This window comes from Oryctolagus cuniculus, chromosome 2 (assembly GCF_051225735.1).
Source record: "Oryctolagus cuniculus isolate XC-2025 breed Fujian yellow rabbit chromosome 2, ASM5122573v1, whole genome shotgun sequence".
NCBI lineage: Eukaryota > Metazoa > Chordata > Mammalia > Lagomorpha > Leporidae > Oryctolagus > Oryctolagus cuniculus.
In genome coordinates, this window is record NC_142868.1 from 186,560,250 (window position 1) to 186,581,043 (window position 20,794).

The 20,794-nt window shown below is 41.7% G+C and overlaps 1 protein-coding gene across 1 annotated transcript in view; it reads left to right on the forward strand.

The window, feature by feature from the left end:
- APOB (apolipoprotein B) overlaps positions 1-15,101 on the forward strand; it is a 38,971-nt gene extending 23,870 nt beyond the window's left edge. Inside the window, exons 22-29 of the mRNA XM_008254783.5 lie at positions 400-575; positions 689-876; positions 1,072-1,217; positions 2,809-3,182; positions 3,827-11,398; positions 11,846-11,960; positions 12,062-12,245; positions 13,164-15,101. Coding sequence (XP_008253005.4) covers positions 400-575; positions 689-876; positions 1,072-1,217; positions 2,809-3,182; positions 3,827-11,398; positions 11,846-11,960; positions 12,062-12,245; positions 13,164-14,807 — 10,399 coding nt within the window. The 3' untranslated portion in view covers positions 14,808-15,101. The remainder of the gene's footprint in view (positions 1-399; positions 576-688; positions 877-1,071; positions 1,218-2,808; positions 3,183-3,826; positions 11,399-11,845; positions 11,961-12,061; positions 12,246-13,163) is intronic.
- Positions 15,102-20,794: the final 5,693 nt, after the last annotated feature.

The window sequence follows — 20,794 nt, forward strand, 5'->3', positions numbered from 1 at the left end:
GTGCTTCAAAGAAATTATCTCAGTCTTCCCAATAAGCTGCAAGGCAGGTATGAATTTCTCTGTTTTATGTACAAGGAAACGACAGCTCAGAATGGTTAAATCATTTGACCAAGGCCACACGGCTAGTAAATGGCAGAGCAGCATTCAAAAAACTATCAAAAAGCATCTCTTTCCCCATATATCTCCCGGCAGAGTCATAAACTTGTGCTGAAAGTTGGCTGTGGAAGCTAATAAGTTTGATCTATCTATGGTTGTTTCTTGGGTCCATTAATGCATCTGATTTTTGTCACCACAAATGGAACTACTAACTGTTGTTAGTATCTGTGTATCTCCTTGGGATGTGTATCTCCTTGGGATGAAAAAAAAATCATTGATGTCACTTAATTTTCTTTTCAATAGCTGTGACATGAAGGGAGAAGGGAAAATCAAAGGTGTTATTTCCATACCCCGTCTACAAGCGGAGGCCAGAAGTGAGATCCTCACCCACTGGTCCCCTGCAAAACTGCTCCTCCAAATGGACTCATCTGCTACTGCTTACGGCTCAACACTTTCCAAGAGGGTGGCATGGCGTTATGGTATGTGCCTCTCCCTCCACGTGAATGGTCCCAAGGGCACTCTGAGTCGGTGATAGCCATGGTCATGAAATGAGCGAGGATCACTGACAACTATTTCACATGTTTATTTTCAGATGATGAGAAGATTGAATTTGAATGGAACACAGGCACCAATGTGGATACCAAAAAAATGGCTTCCAATTTCCCTGTAGATCTGTCTGATTATCCTCGCAGCTTTCATGCGTATGCCAATAATCTTTTGGATTACAGAGTTCCTCAAACAGACATGACCTTCCGGCACATGGGTTCCAAATTAATAGTTGTAAGTATAAATAAGCCAGCAAGATAAATGCATGGTTATGAGTGCTCATTACATCCTCAACTCTGAATCAAGTTCAGGGACGCATTCAAAGATGCACTAAGTGACTGATTTGTCAAAGCTGGATTAACACCTAATGTTAATTGTACTTTGAGGTTAATCTATGCTAGTTACTGAAAACATTTTATCATTTTGCAGGCAACAAACTCGTGGCTTCAAAAGGCATCCAGGAGTCTTCCTTATGCCCAGACTCTGCAAGATCACCTCAGTGGCCTCCAAGAGTTGAACCTCCAGAAAATGGGATTGCCAGATTTCCACATCCCAGAAAACCTCTTCTTAAAAAGGTAAAAGAAGAAACCAGAGATCCTTGAGCCATGCAAAGTAAATGAGGATTTCACCTCCTGTGTTTAAACTTTGTTTCATTTAAATTTTTGAGAGAAATAGTTTAAGCACTTTAAGGAGATGAATAGCCATGACCTAAGCACTGTGGCATTTTTGCATTATTAAATGTGAGGTCAGAGAGTGAACAAGAACCAGGTCAGGAAGACTGTACAAAAGTAACTGGGGGATTTGGGTACGACAACCTTAGTTTGAAAGTTGTTCAACCTTCTTCCATTGTAAACAAACACCCCCATTTTCCAGTCTGGGGTAGACTCGTTTGGGAAGGATTTGAGGGGAGCTGGAGGACTGCTGCCTGGTGCCTTGCTGTTGAGTTATGGAGGATCACAACAGCCCCTGAGCGCTGAATAAAGGCAGCATTCTGAGAGGGTGTTTCAGCTGAGCAATGCAGTTGAATCCTTACAGGGAAGACAGATTTCAAACTGCCTGGTCCGTTTCTATATTTACAAAAATACAGCTAATGCTTTGATTGCTTTATTTCATGAAAATAAAAACCCCAAGCATTAGCTCAAAAGATGATCGCCTTTTCCAGACTGACTGTTCTCAGTGTTATCCTCACGGTTAAGGAAACAAGTGGCCTGTGTCACACGGGCTCTCTATAGTCAATGTCTGGACAGCAACATTTCAAAGGCTGATGAATGTCTAAACGCTGGTGTGGACAAAGTCTAGTGACACTAAGAGAAAAAGCTGACAGCTTCAGAGGACCCAGGATGCTTCCTTGACCTCTAGAACCTAAACACTGAAGGGAGCATAGTGGCTCTCCATCCTCCTCCTCTTACTAAGAGGATTCTGGGTAGGCAGCTGTCATCCACTTTTGGAGTACACAATGGCCAGTTCATTTGCTTATCACATTTAAACCCTGCTTACCAACTTTATTTTTAGAAGTTATCATAATAGTCTATTATGCACAGTATTGAGAAGACTGCAACATGCTCTGAGCTGTTTGGTTTTTTTTTTCCCCCCCATTTGATATCCAAGGCCATCTCTGAGTTCAGGAAGAGGGCACTATTAACACCACCATGTCAGATAACATCAGTGAGACGCAGAGCAGTTCACTAAGATAACACCACCAATCAGTAGAAGCAAAAACTATAAACCAAGTTTACTGACTCTCACACCTGTGTGCTTTCCACATTTCATGCGATCTCATTTCAGTTTAGCAGACATGTATCAAGCTTCCCCTCTGTGCCAAGACATCAACAAATGAACAAATAACTAATCACATAAGCAGAATGATGACATGCTCTTTGAGATAGATGCAAAGGACTGTATCAATACTCTAAGAATGAGAGAAATTGGCAGGACTGATGTGGGAAGTTCATGATAAGGAATGGCTTTGGGAAGGGTTTTGAAAGGATTTGAGTGCTTGAAAGTAGAGGTAAAAGCAAAGGGACCCAGGTTTAAGAACCAAGAGGATGCGTGCAGGTTGGCTTCTGGAATGGGCTAGTCACAGTACTGCTCATAAAACCAGATGACAGAGCACTTTTGAGTTCTTGATGTCTGATTGAGGACACTGTCTTTTGTTGTTCATTTCAGTGATGGCCGGGTCAAATACACCTTGAACAAGAACACTGTGAAAATTGAGATTCCTTTGCCTTTTGGTGGCAAATCTTTCAAAGATCTAAAGATGTTGAAGACTATTAGGACACCAGCACTCAACTTCCATTCTGTGGGATTCTACATTCCACCTCAAGAGTTCCAAGTCCCCACTTTTACCATTCCCAAGTTGTATCAACTGCGAGTACCTCTCCTGGGTATTCTAGACCTCTCCACAAATATCTACAGCAATCTGTACAACTGGTCTGCCTCCTACACTGGTGGCAACACCAGCGCAGACCAATTTATTCTTCGAGCTCGATACCATGTGAAGGCTGACTCCGTGGTTGATCTGCTTTCCTACAGTGTGCAAGGTGAGCCATGCTCAAAGGGGCACAGGGATGATGCACTGCAGCCTCTGATGGAAGTGCCTCCTCTAGAGAGGAAAAAACGTGGCTTTCTTGCTGGTAGTGTCCCTGGTACTTGGGGATCTTCTGATTCATTCGACTAACAGAGCATCTTATTAAGTATACAATATACATTAAATACTAGGCAGAAACAACAAAGTTTTCACCATAAAGAAATGTTAAATTTTTGAGGAGAAATATCTATTCTATTAGACATAATACAATGTATACATGTATCAAAACATCACATAAAACTTTTGTGCATCTGCTCATTTTTAAGTAAATGTACATTTTTTTTCAAAAAATAAGGAAGGAAGACAGATAAACAATCAATCATGGTTCAGTATGAAAAATGCTATGATCTAGCATACAAGTGTAAGGCACATGGGAAAATTTGATAAGGGAGCCCAACAAGACCCACTGTAGACAGGGAAGTCTTCCTAGAGGAATGCCTTTTATCAAATTTTACAGTTACCATTACAGACAAAGGAGTCTGTCGCATGACTGACGCAGATAAACAGGACTTTGTTATTGAAATGTTTTCAAGATATAGATAGTTCTGGGGATTTCTTACATATGTTAACCACTGTATCTTTGACTTTTTTTATTAGGATCTGGAGAAACAACGTATGACCACAGGAATACATTCACATTATCATGTGATGGAGCTCTACACCACAAATTTCTACATTCCAATATTAAATTCAGTCATGTAGAGAAAGTAGGAAGCAACCCAGCCTCAAAAGGTTTACTAACATTTGATGCATCCAGTACCTGGGGACCACAAATGTCTGCCTCAGTCCAATTGGACTCAAAGAAGAAACAGCAATTGTATGTCAAGGAAGTCAAGATGGATGGGCAGTTCAGAGCCTCTTCGTTCTATGCTAAAGGCACATATGGTCTGTCTTGTCAGAGAGATCTGACCACAGGCTGGCTAAGTGGAGAGTCCAATCTGAAGTTCAACTCCTCCTATTTCCAGGGCACCAACCAGATTACTGGAAGGTATCAAGATGGAACCCTCTCCCTTGCCTCCACCTCTGATCTCCAGGGAGGCATCTTCAAAAATACTGCTTCCCTGAAGTATGAGAACTATGAGCTGACTCTGAAATCGGATACCAATGGCAAGTATGAGGAGTTTGCCACTTCAAACAAAGTGGATCTTACCTTCTCCAAGCAAAATGCATTGCTACGTGCTGAGTATCAGGCTGATTACAAGTCACTGAGGTTCTTCACCCTGCTTTCTGGGTTGTTGAATACCCATGGTCTTGAATTAAATGCTGACATCTTGGGCACTGACAAAATGAATACTGCTGCTCACAAGGCAACTCTAAGAATTGGCCAAAATGGAGTATCTACCAGTGCAACAACCAGCTTGAGGTACAGTCCCCTGATGCTGGAGAATGAGCTGAACGCAGAGCTTGCCCTTTCTGGGGCATCTATGAAATTAGCAACAAATGGCCGCTTCAAGGAACACAATGCAAAATTCAGCCTAGATGGGAAAGCTACCCTCACAGAGTTATCCCTGGGAAGCGCTTACCAGGCCATGATTCTGGGTGCTGACAGCAAGAACATTTTCAACTTCAAGATCAGCAAAGAGGGACTAAAGCTTTCAAATGACATGATGGGTGCCTATGCTGGAATGAAATTTGACTACACAAACAATCTGAACATCGTAGGCTTATCCTTGGAGTTATCTTCAAAACTTGACAACATTTACAGTTCAGACAAGTTTTATAAGCAAAATTTCAATTTACAGCTACAGCCCTATTCTCTTGTAACTACCGTAAACAATGACCTAAAATACAGTACTTTTGGTCTGACCAGCAGTGGGAAATTACGGCTAGAACCCCTGAAGCTGAACATGGCTGGTGACCTAAAAGGAGCCTACCAAAATGATGAAATAAAACACAGCTACATCATTTCTTATGCTGACTTATCCGCAAGTTATAAAGCAGAAACAGTGGCTAAAGTCCAGGATATGAGATTTAACCATCGGATCAACACAGACATTGCAGGATTGGCTTCATCTGTTGATGTCAGTACAAATTACAATTCAGACTCCCTGCACTTCAACAACGTTTTCCACTCTGTACTGGCCCCATTCACCCTGACCATCGATACACTTACAAATGGCAATGGGAAATTGGTTCTTTGGGGAGAACACACTGGGAAGCTGTACAGCAAGTTCCTGTTGAAAGCAGAACCTTTGGCCTTTACTTTCTCTCATGACTACCAAGGATCTATAAGGCACCATCTCTTGACCAGGGGAAGTGTCAGTACAACCCTTGATCACAAAGTCAGTGCCCTGCTTACCCCGGCTGAGCAGAGAGGGACCTGGAAACTCAAGACCCAAATCAACAACAATGAGTACAGCCAGGACTTTGATGCCTACAACACTAAAGACAAAATCGGAGTGGAGCTTAGTGGACGAGTTCTAGCTGATCTGACGATGCTAGACACCCCGATTAAAGTGCCACTTTTACTCAGTGAGCCCATCAATATCATCGATGCCTTAAAGATGAAAGATGCTATTGACAAGCCCCAAGAATTCACAATTGTTTCTTTTGTAAAGTATGATAAGAACCAAGATGTTCATACTATCAACCTCCCATTCCTTAATAGCCTGCCAAAATACTTTGAGAAGAATCGCATGGTAATTATAACTGTACTGGAAACCATACAAAGAGAATTGAAACGCATCAATATTGATCCGTTTCTAAGGAGATACAGAACAACCCTGGGAAAACTCCCACAGCAAGTTAATGATTATCTGAGTACATTCAATTGGGAGAGACAAGTTTCCAGTGCCAAGGAGAAACTAACTACTTTCACAAAAAATTATAAAATTACAGAGAATGATATACAAACTGCATTGGATAATGCCAAAATCAACTTAAATGAAAAACTGTCTCAACTTCAGACATATGTGATACAATTTGATCAGTATATTAAAGATAATTTTGATCTACATGATTTTAAAATAGCTATAGCTAGTATTATAGATCAAATCATGGAAAAATTAAAAATTCTTGATGAACGTTATCATATCCGTGCACATTTAATTAAATCAATCCATAATTTATATTTGTTTATTGAAGCTATTGATTTTAACAAAATTGGAAGTAGTACTGCATCTTGGATTCAAAATGTGGATACCAAGTATCAAGTCAGAATCTGGATACAAGAAATATTGCAACAGTTTAAGACACAGATTCAGAATACAAACATCCCATACCTGGCTGAAAAACTGAAACAACAGATTGAGGCTATTGATGTCAGAGTGCTTTTAGATCAATTGAGAACTACAATTCCATTTCGTATAATAAAGGACATTATTGAACATTTCAAATACTTTGTTATAAATATTATTGAAAATTTTGAAGTAATTGACAAAATCAATACTTTTAGAGCCACAGCTCATGAATTAATTAAGAAATATGAAGTAGACCAACAAATCCAGAACATAGTGGATAGACTGGTAGACTTGGCCCAACAATACAAGCTGAAGGATACTGTTCAGAAATTAAGCAATGTCCTGCAACGAGTTGAGATACAAGATTACTTTGAGAAGTTAGTTGGGTTTGTAGATGATGCTGTCAAGCAGCTTAAAGCATTGTCTTTTGAAAAATTAATTGAAGAAGTAAACAGATTCATTGACATGTTGGTGAGGAAATTAAAATCATTTGATTACCACCAGTTTGTAGATGAAACCAACAGCAAAATCCGTGAGCTGACTCAGATGATCAATGGTGAAATACAGGCTCTGGAAATATCACAGAAAGCTGAAGCACTAAAACTGTTTGTCGAGGACATCAAGGCCATGGTCTTGGACTGTCTGGAAAGACTAAGGGACACTAAAGTAACCTTATTCATCGATGGGTTACAAGAGGCTTTAAATTCCATATCTTTGATTCACATGAAAGCCAAATTCCTAGAGACTCTAGAAGATATACGAGACAGAGTTTATCAAATGGACATTCAGCGGGAATTGGCACGATATTTGTCTCTGGTAGGCCAAGTTTACAGCACTCTTGTCACCTACATTTCTGATTGGTGGAGTCTTGCTGCTAAGAACCTTACTGACTTTGCAGAGCAGTATTCCATCCAAGACTGGGCTGAAAACCTGAAAGCATTGGTAGAACAAGGATTTACTGTTCCTGAAATCCAGACCATCATTGGGACCATGCCTGCCTTTGAAGTCAGCCTCCATGCTCTTCGGAAAGCTACCTTCCAGACTCCTGACTTCACAGTCCCCTTCACAGATTTGAGGATTCCATCAGTTCAAATAAATTTCAAAGAGTTGAAAGACATAAAAATCCCATCCAGGTTTTCTACACCAGAATTTACAATCCTCGGCACCTTCCACATCCCTTCCTTTACAATTGACTTAGTAGAAATAAAAGTGAGGTTCATCAGGACCATTGACCAAATGCTGAACAGTGAGCTGCAATGGCCAATTCCAGAAGTGTATCTGAAGGATCTGAAGGTGGATACCCTTCTTGCTAGAATCACCCTGCCGAACTTCCGTGTACCAGAAATCACAATTCCAGAATTCATACTCCCAAATCTCAGCCTTAAAGATCTTCAAGTTCCTGACCTTCACATACCAGAATTCCAGCTTCCCCACATCTCACACACTGTCCAAGTACCTACTCTTGGCAAACTGTATAGTGTTTTGAAAATCCAGTCTCCCCTTTTCACATTAGATGCAAATGCCGACATAAAGAATAAAACTACTTCAGTAGAGAAAGTAGAGATTGCAGCTTCCATTGCTGCCAAAGGACAGTCTAAATTAGAAGTTCTCAATTTTGCTTTTCAAGCAGATGCACAACTCTCAAACTCTAAGATTAATCCACCGTTTCTCAAGGAATCCATGAAGTTCTCCAGCAAGTACCTAAGCACAGAGCATGAGAGTGAACTTCTATTTTTCAGAAATGCTATTGAGGGAAAGTCTGACACAGTGGCAAGTTTACACACAGAAAAAAATACAGTGAAGCTTAATAATTCTGTGATTTTCAAGATAAACAATCAGCTTACTCTGGAGAGCACCACAAACTACTCCCACATACTGAACGTCCCCAGTCTGGACATTTCCAGTCAGGCTGACCTGCATAATGAGATCAAGACACTATTGGAAGCGGGACATGTGACCTGGACTTCTTCTGGAACAGGGACATGGAAATGGGCCTGCCCCAAATTTTCAGATGAGGGAACACATGAGTCACAAATTGGCTTCACTGTAAAAGGACCCATCACTTCTTTTGGATTGTCCAATAACATCAACAGCAAACACCTAAGAGTAAACCAAAATTTGGCTTACCATTCTGACTTCTTCAACTTTTCTAAATTTGAAATTCAGTCACACATTGAATCTCAGCATATGGGCCACAGCATTCTAAGTGCTAAAGGCACAGCGCTGCTTGGAGAAGGGAAGGCAGAGGTGACTGGCAACCATGTTGCTCTTTTAAATGGAAAAGTTACTGGAACTTTGAAAAATTCTCTTTCCATTTCAGCACAGCCATTTGAGATTGTTGCATCCACAAATAATGAAGGGAATTTGAAAGTTAGTTTTCCATTAAAATTAACAGGTAAGATAAACTTCCTGAATAACTATGCACTGTTTCTGAATCCTAGTGCCCAGCAAGCAAACTGGCAGGCAAATGCCAGGTTCAACCAGTATAAATACAATCAAAATTTCTCTGTTGGAAACGATGAGAACAGCATTGAGGCGCACATGGGAATAAATGGAGAGGCCAATCTGGATTTCTTAAACATTCCTTTAACAATTCCTGAAATAAATCTCCCTTACACAACGCTCACCACTCCACCACTGAAAGATTTCTCCTTATGGGAAAAAACAGGCTTGAAGGAATTCTTGAAGACAACAAAGCAATCATTTGACTTAAACATAAATGCTAAATATAAGAAAAACAAAGAGAAGCACTCCATCGCAATTCCTTTGGGTGCATTTTACAAGTTTATCAGTCAGAACATCAACTCCTTCAGTGGACATTTACAGAACATCGGAGACAACGCATTGGATTTTCTCACTAAATCTTATAATGAAGCAAAAATTAAGTTTGATAAGTACAAAGTTGAAAAATCGCTCAACAGGCTCCCCAGGACCTTTCAGACTCCTGGATACATTATTCCAATTTTCAATATTGAAGTATCTCCACTCACAATAGAGACGTCAGCATTCAGTCATGTGATCCCAAAATCAATAAGCACCCCCAATGTCACCATCCTGGATTCAAGCTTCTATGTGCCTTCATATACATTGGCTCTGCCATCCCTAGAGCTGCCAGTCTTCCATGTCCCCAGGAATCTACTCAAGGTCTCTCTTCCAGATTTCAAGGAATTGAAAACCATTAACAATATTTTTATTCCAGCCATGGGCAACATTACCTATGAATTTTCCTTCAAATCAACGATCATTACACTGAATACCAATGCTGGACTTTATAACCAATCAGACATTGTTGCCCATATCCTTTCTTCCTCTTCATCTGTCATTGATGCACTACAGTACAAATTAGAGGGCACCTCAAGTTTGACGAGGAAAAGAGGGTTGAAGTTAGCCACAACTCTGTCTCTGAATAACAAATTTCTGGGAGGCACTCATGACAGTACCATTAGCTTAACCAAGAAAAACATGGAAGCCTCATCGACAACAACTGCAGACGTCCAAACTCCAATTTTGAGAACCAATTTCAAGCAAGAATTTAATGGAAATACCAAGTCAAAACCTACCATCTCTTCATCCATTGAATTAAAGTATGACTTCAATTTTCCAAAACTCAGCTCTACTGCTAAAGGGGAAGTTAAACACAAACTTAGCTTAGAAAGCCTCACTTCTTACTTTTCCATTGAGTCATCTTCCAAAGGAGACATCAAGGGTTCATTCCTTTCACAAGAATACTCAGGAGCTATTGCCAGTGAGGCCAGCACTTATTTGAATTCCAAGGGCACTCGGTCTTCAGTGAAGCTTCAAGGGGCTTCCAAATTACATGATATCTGGAACCTTGAAGTAAAAGAGAATTTTGCTGGAGAAGCCACTCTCCAACGTATCTATGCCATTTGGGAGCACAATGCAAAAAACAGCTTACAGATAGAACATTTCTTTCACACACATGGAGAACAAGCAAGCAAAGCCACCTTGGAACTCTCCCCATGGACAATGTCAGCTCTTGTCCAGATCCATGCAAGTCAGCCCAACTGTCTCCTTGATACCACTTACCTTGACCAGGAAGTGGCCCTGAATGCCAATACTAAGAACCAGAAGGTCATCTGGAAAAGTGAGGTCCAGTTTAATTTGAGCTCTCTTCAGAACAACGTGCAGCTTTCCAACGACCCAAGAGAGACACGTCTTGACATTGCAGGATCCTTAGAAGGACACCTGTCATTCCTCAAAAATATCATCATACCAGTTTATGACAAGAGTGCATGGGACCTCCTGAAGCTGGATGTCACCACCAGCACCAGCAGAAGACAGTATCTTCGTGCCTCAACTGCCCTTGTATATACCAAGAACCCCAATGGCTATGCTTTCTCTCTTCCCGTCCAAGAATTGGCAGATAAATTTATCATCCCTGGGCTGAAACTAAATGATCTAGACTTAGTTCTTGTCACACCTACATTCCAAGTCCCATTTGTAAATCTTCTGGTTCCATCCTACAAACTTGACTTCAGTGAGATAAAAATCTATAAGAAGCTTAGTACTTCACCATTTGCTCTCAACCTATCAATACTACCCAATGTAAAATTCCCCAAAGTTGATGTGCTAACAAAATATTCTGAATTGCAAGACTACTCAGTTCCATTTTTTGAGATAACTATACCTGAAGCTCAGGTAACTGTGTCCCAATTCACCCTTCCAAAAAGTATTTCAGTTGGTAGCACTGTTTTGAATCTAAATGATGTTGCCAACAAGATTGCAGACTTTGAGTTGCCTTCCACCATTGTGCCTGAGCAGACTATTGAGATTCCTTCCACTAAGTTCTCTGTACCTACTGGAATTTTCATTCCTTTCTTTGGCACCCTGACTGCACAATTTGGGTTGGCCTCTCCCCTGTATAATGTCACTTGGAGTGCTGGTTTGAAAAACAAAGAAGATCATATTGAAACATTCCTGGATTCCACATGCAGCTCAACTATCCAGTTCCTGGAATATGACCTAAATGGTAAGGAAATACCCTGCTTCCTCTCCTACATATTACATGTTTCTAATGAGTTGTGAGTAAATAATTATATATGAGTAATTAGTTATGACCAGAGGCAAAATTACTCTCTATAGTGATATGTAAAATAAGAGACAAAAACATATACAAAAGTATATCAAAACATTCTTGGAAATGGAGTTAAAAGATGAGTATATTTTGGTACAAAAAATGAAATCTGTGAACAGCTCTTTCTGTGATACATATTTTCCATGAAATGTTTGAAGAGATTTTTGCAATGACTTTATGACAAATAATGTCTTCTGTTCATTAGACACAATATGGACTGCACATTGCATGTTTTAAAACATAAGGCATTTAGTTAAGATAGAATTCTCTCAGTTTTCACAATGAAAATGTCTGCATCGTGTGGTTATTAACCTAATAAAATACAAAATCTCTCCTATACAGTTGTGGGAACGCACAAAATTGAAGATGGCATGTTCATCTGTAAGACCAGAGGAACATTTGCACATCGTGACTTCAGTGCAGAGTACAAGGAAGACAGCAAATATAAAGGACTTCAGTATGGCACTTCTACTGAGACTTCACCTCTTTTGAAAAGTCACTAATTTTTACCATCTCCATACCCATTTCTGGATGGCTCACCTTCTTCTCTGTTTCCAGGGTCTGGGAAGGAGAGGCTCGCCTTGACATCACCAGCCCAGTGTTCACTGATTTCCATATGCACTACCAAGAAGACGAGAAAACGCTCTCCTTCTGGGCAGCCTCTCCAGCCATAGGCACCGTGGGAATGGACTTGGAAGACCAAGAAGACATTTTAATGTGGAGCCTCTACCTCTACCCTCAGGTAAGTTCCATCTAATGGGTTACACACTGCTAAGAGCAAGTAGAGAATTGGGATGGATACATTTCACTCATGACGGAGTCAGAACTTCTGCAGACCAGCTGAAACGCTGTTAGCAAGAACTTCTCTGAGGATCTGTTCTCTAGAAAGTATTACAAGGAGCCCTTTATTGAACAGAATTATTAGACACACACACAAACACACATGACCTCATATTAGCACTACTACTGTATTACTCCTGGGCAAATTCAGAAAGATGAGGGTTATGCCTCAATCACCAAAATTATGAACAAATACTGCCATATGCAGAGTACACTTTTCAGATAGTGGCTTCTGGAGTACTTGAGGCATCCAAAATTTTTCTTTACAATAAATACACATGAAACTCTTCTCACATAGTTTACAAGTTCTGTCAGGAATAAACAAAAGATACCATCACCAGAACAGGAGACCTAACCTGGTTCTATTACTAAAGTTTGTCATAGGTTTGAAGAATGAGCACTGATATTGGTGTTCTACCTCCCTGCTGAAAAGACTCTTGGTCTTTTCCTTTTTTACTACTTCTTTCTCTGAATTTGCCTTTTCTTTTTTATTTCTCTCTTCCCTTTCTCCTTTTCCTTTTCTCCACTTCGACTGTCAGGCCCAAGAAGGTCTTAATGCTAAGTGTCATTGAGTAAATGTGAAGCATATTTTATCCTTTTTGCAGTATGTGATAAAGGGGAAATAACAGCAGTGGACTTATTTAACCATGAAATAAACACATGAACTGACATATGAAAGATAAATCCCCTTCAGACTATGAAAGACCCTCTGATCTTTATTTTTAACTGCTAATGAAGTTTTAGTGTAGTATATTATGTAATCAGGATAATTGAAAACATGTTCTTTTCTTTTCATCTTTTTTTCCTTTGCTGGTTTTAGTCTTCTCCAGATAAAAAACTCAACATATTAAAAACTGAGTTCAGGTACAAAGAATCTGAGCAGGAAGCACAGATCGAAGTTAACTGGGAAGAAGAGGCAGCTTCCAGATTGGTAAGCTCTCTAAAAGACAACATGCCCAAGGCCATGGGGACCCTTTACAACTACATCAACAAGTACCACCGGGAGCACACGGGACTCAACCTGAAGGCAGCTTCTTCAAAACTACAGAGAAGTCTTCAGAACAGCGCTGAGCAGGCCTATCAGGAGGCCATGAGGCAAATTGATGAGATGGATGTGAGGCTGCAGAGAGCAGCCAGCGGCACCACAAGAACCTACCAGGGGTGGAAGGACCAGGCTCAGACTCTGTACCAGGAACTCCTGGCTCAGAAAGACCAAGCCACTTCCCAGAGGCTCAAGGATAAGGTGATTGACAGTTTAGTGTGGGTTTTACAGGAATACCACATGGCAGTCAAGCGTCTGATTGATTCATTCATTGATTTCCTGAAGTTCCCCAGATTCCAGCTCCCAGGGAAAGCCAGGCTGTATAGCAGAGATGAACTCTGTACTATGGTCATGAGGGAAGTAGGAAAGGCACTGTCCCAGGTGCATTCCAGTATCCATAATGGGTTAGAAATCTCGCTGTCCTATATGCAAGACCTAGTGGAGAAATCCGAATTAATGAAGGACCTAATTATTAAACATCCCTTCAAATCAAAGAGCTATAAACCAACAGAAATAATCCTGGAATGTATAAAAATGGTGGAACTTTTATCACAAGAAATCCAGGACGCATTTAATAAACTCCAGTCTATCAAGCTAACAGAGATACTAAATGATCTTCAGGAAATTTTAGAATGCTTCTTCCTAAGGGTAGAAGGAGAAATTAAACACTTAAAGGAGATAAAGCTTATTTATGCCATTAATGATATCCAAAATGTCATCAACACAGTCCAAGACTATATTGCATATATTGTTAGACACATGAAAGAAAACCTGTACTTTAACCTTGGTAAGTTCAATGAGTTTGTTCAGAACAAACTTAAGGCAGCTTCTCAAGAGTTGCAGCAGATCCAACAGCACATAAAGGCTCTTCGCAAGGAGTATTTTGATCCAAGTGTAGTTGGCTGGAGAGTGAAATCTTATGAACTTGAAGAGAAGATCATCAACGTGATCCACCACCTAGTAGCTGCCCTTAAGGACTTGTATTCCAAATTTACTGCCGGTGCTGCTGGCTTTGCTTCCCAACTCTCAAGTCAAGTTGAGCAAATTGTGTGCAAAGATATCCAGGAATATCTTAGCATCCTTACTGATGCAGACGGGAAAGGGAAAGAGAAGATTGCAGAGCTTGCTACCAGTGCTCAGGAAATAACTAAAAGCTGGGCCACTGCAATGAAGGAAATCATTTCTGATTACCACCAGCAGTTCAGATATAAACTACAGGATTTATCAGACCAACTCTGTGATTATCCTGAAAAATTAGTTGCTGAGTCAAAAAGATTGATTGACCTGTCCATTCAAAGCTACCACATGTTTTTGAGATACGTCACTGAGTTACTGAAGGAGCTGCAATTAGCTGCAGTCAATGACATGAGCCCCCACATAAAGCTTACTCCAGGAGAACTCACTATCACCTTCCATGTTTAAAGAAAGCCTCATCTATGCTTCTGTTCCAATTAAACTTTCACTTAGTAGGGGGGAATTTAAATTGTAAGGATTGATAAAACCATACAGTGGGCCAGTCCTGCAGTATGCCGCTGACTACAAGCAAAAGCACATGTGGACAGGACCCTCACTGAGGTTGGCACTGAAGCTCCAAAGACCTCTGAACTCTGGGGGGAGATCTGTTTCGTGCAAGTTAACAAAAATAAGGGTCTGGATTATTTTGTTAAACTTGGGGGAAAGGAGAACAAATAAATGGATTCTTTATTGTGTATCATACCACTCAATATGGCTCATTTTATTAAAAGGCAGTAAAATTCGGGTATAGATTCAAATGTTCTGGCATTTCAAAACCTCTAGTAGAACACACATTGTGATTTAGGATATAGAATAAAAGGGGAAAGGCAGAATTTTGGAGAGAAATATTTTGCTACATAAAAAGACACAGAGGTCATTATCTCCGGGATTGGGTTTTCCAAGTGAGAAGGAGAAGGTATTCATAAAGGCTTTCATGTAATTTGATCCCAGGAAGCATCTTATTTGCCTTCAAGTGTTGCACAAAATCTTCCTCACCTATCAATCTGCCTGTGCCAGGCAAGGCTCTCTGTTAGGACTTGAGATAAGCCAACAGGTCCTCTAAGTCACTCAGTCTGCCAGCAGTGGAGAAGGAATGGCTAGGGAGTCCTAGTCCCAAGAAATTCACAACAATAATGACCCCAGAAGTTTCCCTGCAGCTCAAACAGGACCCACTCAAAGCAAAGCAGAGAGATGGGAACATGAATTCCTAACATTTCTGTAGTCATGCATGCAATTAAGCTGCTGAATTTTCTTATTTTCCCAAATGTAATATCTGACAATTCCAAGTGTAATGAAAACCCAAGGATTTCTTCTTCCACATGCACTTACTTCAAACTCTGATTTTAAACATTGGCAACATCCAGTCAGAGCCTACAAGCTGAGCTCCCTTTCCAAGGGAAAGCTGTAAAGAGGCTGTGCAACACAATTTTACCCAGTATCATTGGAAAGTACAGCTATTAATCAGCATATTCCTCTTACAAAGGACATGTGTGACCTCTGGAGAAAAAGAGCTGGATGTTACTACCCTCCCCCAAGGGCTACAGAGGTATGTTTGAGAAAGATACATTTTTATCTGGAATGACCTTCAACCTCCACCATTGTTTCATAAAGCCTTCACATTTTCATGGTGAGTCCCACTGTTAAAATGTACAAGCACTACCTGGAAAAGGAGACACAGCCTGCTGTTACCTCAGGAGGATTCTTCTGTCTGAAACTGAGGAGCCACAAAGAGTCTAGAGAAGTGCAAGATGTGGTAGTTGGCCAGCGCCGCGGCTCACTAGGCTAATCCTCCACCTAGCGGTGCCGGCACACCGGGTTCTAGTCCCGATCGGGGCACCGGATTCTGTCCCGGTTGCCCCTCTTCCAGGCCAGCTCTCTGCTGTGGCCAGGGAGTGCAGTGGAGGATGGCCCAAGTGCTTGGGCCCTGCACCCCATGGGAGACCAGGATAAGCACCTGGCTCCTGCCATCGGATCAGAGCAGTGTGCCAGCCGCAGCGCGCCGGCCACGGCAGCCATTGGAGGGTGAACCAACGGCAAAGGAAGACCTTTCTCTCTGTCTCTCTCTCTCATTGTCTACTCTGCCTGTCAAAAAAAAAAAAAAATGATGTGGTAGTATGTGGATTTGGTATTCAGGTGGTCTACTGTATGATGGATGGATGGATGGATGGATGGACAGATGGACAGATTAACAGGAAAATGTGAGATCAGTTCTGAGGATGAGAGATGAGGAAAAGTTAGGCCCAGGCCCTAGGTACCATGTGAGTTGCTCCAGGTATTCTCGAAGAATTTCTCTGGTGATCTAAGAGCAACGTGAATCCAGTGAGTATTTAAAAATGAAGAAGGTCTGGAATTATGGCTTAATTTGGAGGGGAAAAAAGACTTTAAGGTTCATGGTGTGGTAGTATCTGTATCTAAGACTGAAAGGAGGAAAAAACCACCACAAATTCAAAATGACCAGGCAATAGCACAGTGGCTCCAGCCCAGATCCCAGGCCAATACTCCTCATTCTCATACGAAGTGCCCCTGACTGGACTTGAAGGTTTCTCTCATGCTAAATAAAGCAGAAGAAGGGGTCCCTGAGAGGGCTTGGACTTTCTTGCTCACTTCTTTGGTCTTTTACCGTGGATACTTCTCTGAGTTGAATTAACAGCTGGGTTCCTTTCAGTGCTTACAGTTTAGGCAACTCTTTTCCCTTCTATGAACCTCAGTCCCCTAACTTACGTAATGGGGATAATATCTCTCCTGCCTGCCTTGCAGGACTATTCATGGACATCAGAAATAATACATGTAAAAGAGCTTTGTACCTTCCAATACCATGTAAAAAAAAGTGCTATTATTAATAGGTAATTATTTAAATGAATTTACAGCAAGGAGAGATAATGAAGGCAGAGAGACTAATACAGTTCAATAAGCAGTCATGAAATGCCTCTGTATGCTGCACTGTGCAATGGCTCTGTAGAAGAGACAGAGGACCATAGTAAGATGTGGTTCCTGGAGGCCTGTGTGTCCATCTACCAAGAGTGGGATGCATTGCCTCATCATGGGCATAATCCAAGTACTATGAGGCCTTAAAAAGGAAAAGTTATGAATCTGGAAGATTTTATGGGAAAGGGTAGAGGTGAATCTTGAAGATACATAGATTTTTAATAAGCAAATAAGGGGAAAAGGACAATCTAGGAAGAGGATAAACGTGAGTAAAGAAGGATGGAATAGTAAAAGGTATACAGGATTGGAAAGGATGGACTGTACTGCAGAGGGCTTGACCATCAAAATGAAAAGGTAATGTTCTCTTTGCTTAGGAAGAGCATCTGGTAAAAGTTTTTGAGCAGGAAGGTGATATGAGTTGTGACTTCAGAAAACCAATAGGGAAACAAGCATAATGAATTCTAATGGGATGTTCCTGGATATAAGATTTGCCTTGGTCCAAGCCATAGAGGTTGGGAATGGTGAGGAAGGGTAGAATAGACATAGAATCAAGAGGGCAGAATTGGTTAAATCAGTTTATGAATTATAATACAAAGGATGGATACAAAAATTTCTAAAAATGGAGATGCCTTGGTAAGTCACTGGAGCCAGCAGCAACTGGAGTGGTTGTGGGAAAGCCAGGAATAAGAAGGAAGATGAATGGTTCATTCTTTATTTGCTGCTGCTACATCAGAATATCACCAGTGGGATAATTTATAAGGAAAACAAGTTTACTTTTCACAGTTCTGAGGTGGGAAAATCTAACAGCATGGTACTGCCATCTTGCAAGTGCCTTCATATTGCACCATAACATGGCAGAAGGACAAATGAATAGACAAGACAGACAAAGGTACTCGAGCCAAACTACCCCTATTAATAGCTAACCCACTCCATAACATAACAGTCTTAATCATTCAAAAGGGCTTAATGATAGAATCACCTTTTTAAATGTTTACTTATTTTCATTTACTTGAAATCAAAGAGACAGATCTTCCAGCCACTGATTCACTCCCAAATGAACCTGAAAAGCTAGGGCTAGGCCAAGCCAAAGTCAGGATCTAGGAACTCCATCTGGCCTCTCACGGGTGGCAGGAGCCCAAACACTTGAGCCATCATCTGTTGCCTCCCAGGTGTATTAGCAGGAAGTTTACCAGAAGCAGAGAAACCAAGACTCAAACCTACACCTGATATGGGATGTCAGCATCCTGAACCATGGCTTAACCTGCTGCACCACAACACCTGCCCCTCAATAATCACCTCTTAAAGGCACAGCCTCTTGATGCTGTTGTACCGTGGACTGATTTCTATGACATGAACTTTGTGGCACATTTAAGCCAGGGCAATGAGTAAAGCAGACTCTAAAATTCTGACATTTTGAACTGGTGTAACCTAAAGAATTGTAAGGGATAAATAAGAATCTGAATGTGTTTAGAAAGGCATTGGTGAGGTAAGGCATGGACTCATAGACTATTCCCACTGGAATGGGACTTGGGATCACATGGATTTCGATTTATGGTACTGGATCCAACCAGAAATGTCTTATAGGCAAACTGAAGATATGGGCTAGATAAACAATATCCAACGGAATAAGAACAAAGGAGGCCGGCGCTGCGGCTCACTAGGCTAATCCTCCGCCTAGCGGCGCCGGCACACCAGGTTCTAGTCCCGGTCGGGGCGCCGGATTCTGACCCGGTTGCCCCTCTTCCAGGCCAGCTCTCTGCTGTGGCCAGGGAGTGCAGTGGAGGATGGCCCAAGTACTTGGGCCCTGAACCCCATGGGAGACCAGGAGAAGCACCTGGCTCCTACCATCGGATCAGCGCGGTGCGCTGGCCGCGGCGGCCATTGGAGGGTGAACCAACAGCAAAAGGAAGACCTTTCTCTCTGTCTCTCTCTCTCACTGTCCACTCTGCCTGTCAAAAAAAAAAAAAAAAAAAAGAACAAAGGAGAATTTTAACTTTAACCTACTCTTGTACTAATTTTATGTCCTCATAAGTATCTTTAGAAACTTAACAAGAAAACAGATTTTTCTCTTGCTTAATTAGTTAGCCTATTCTGAGGAGTGAATCAACAGTGCATCTCCTAAGAACATACTGTGAGATGATGTGGAAAATCCTTTCATAAACACAGGTATTCCTCCTATAAAACAAATACCCAAAGTTTAAAACAAAAGAAAAAACAAATAATGGAGTCTAGCCTAGGTCCCTGGATCTTTGGAAGCATGATCAGTCTATGGGCTTTGGTTTGACACTCAGGTCCCACTAAAACTAGTGGTGCTGTCCACAGGATAAACCCTGTGACGAATGCATACATTTGGCATGGGCACCATCAGGTGACTTTGGGACTCCCTCTGTTTTTTACCTCTTCTCACTTGATGACTGGTCAGTTGAAGAGCCCAGCTCCTCCCTTTTGGTGAAATGGGCAAAGTCCCCTCTGACTTCCTATTCTAAGTCTCCCTTCTGGCTCTAATTTATGGCTTAGTCCCCATTCAGTCAGAGAAGGGGCCAAGCTGGCCTTCAAATAGGGCCTGCAATATGGGAGCCAGAATGGACAAACAGATGTTCCCTCTAAAAGTGTCTAATAACCAGAGATAAATGTGTGGAAACAGACCCTACCTCTTAGCTCATCTCCTTGTATGCTGTTTTGCATTAAGAAGTCAGCTACAACTCCCTTTAGGGTACTCTATTTGTTGGTGGGATGGTTGGGTGGTCACCAGGGCCTCCTAAAAGTTGGTAGAATAGGTACGCATGCTTCCTCTAAGAGAGGGCCCTGCCTTCTCCTCCTGCACAGACTGGCTCAGGCCTCCCACAGCGCTGAACAGTGCTCAGGGTAGTGGTACCCCTGGTACTCAGCACCAAGTCCTGAACTCTGTGTCAATTTTTCCCTTAGACTGGCATCCCCAAGTCCAGCTGAGGGGTGGGCAAGATGACTCAGGCCTTGGAGATGGCCTGGCCCATGAGCTGCATACCCATGTCCCCACCGTTGTTTGTCAACTATGGCTCTGGTTGTCAGCAGTGCATCATGGACACCAAGCCACACTGCAGAGGAATCCTGGATTTACACTCTGCACTAAACAATGGCATGAGGAGAAGGCAGCCCAGTCAACAGCCAGCTCCACCATGCCTCCCAGCCTCCCCTTTTCTCGCCCATTAACTGGGGCCCATGCAGGCTGATACCAAGGTCCTTATAGAAAAGTGAAACCCAGAACAATTCCAGGAAACCAAAGGCCACTGTACTGGGGCTGGGCTAGCTGGACTGAAGCTGGGGCCATCCAAACAATTCTGTAATTACACAATGCACTGGAAGATAATAGAAAATAAACAGTCAAGGGAGGGCAGAGTACTACCCTGTAGCTCTACCAAACAATGTTAGGGAAGACCAGGTGACCAGTACTCCCATCCTCTCAAAAGAAAGCCCCAGCTCTGGAGCCAAAT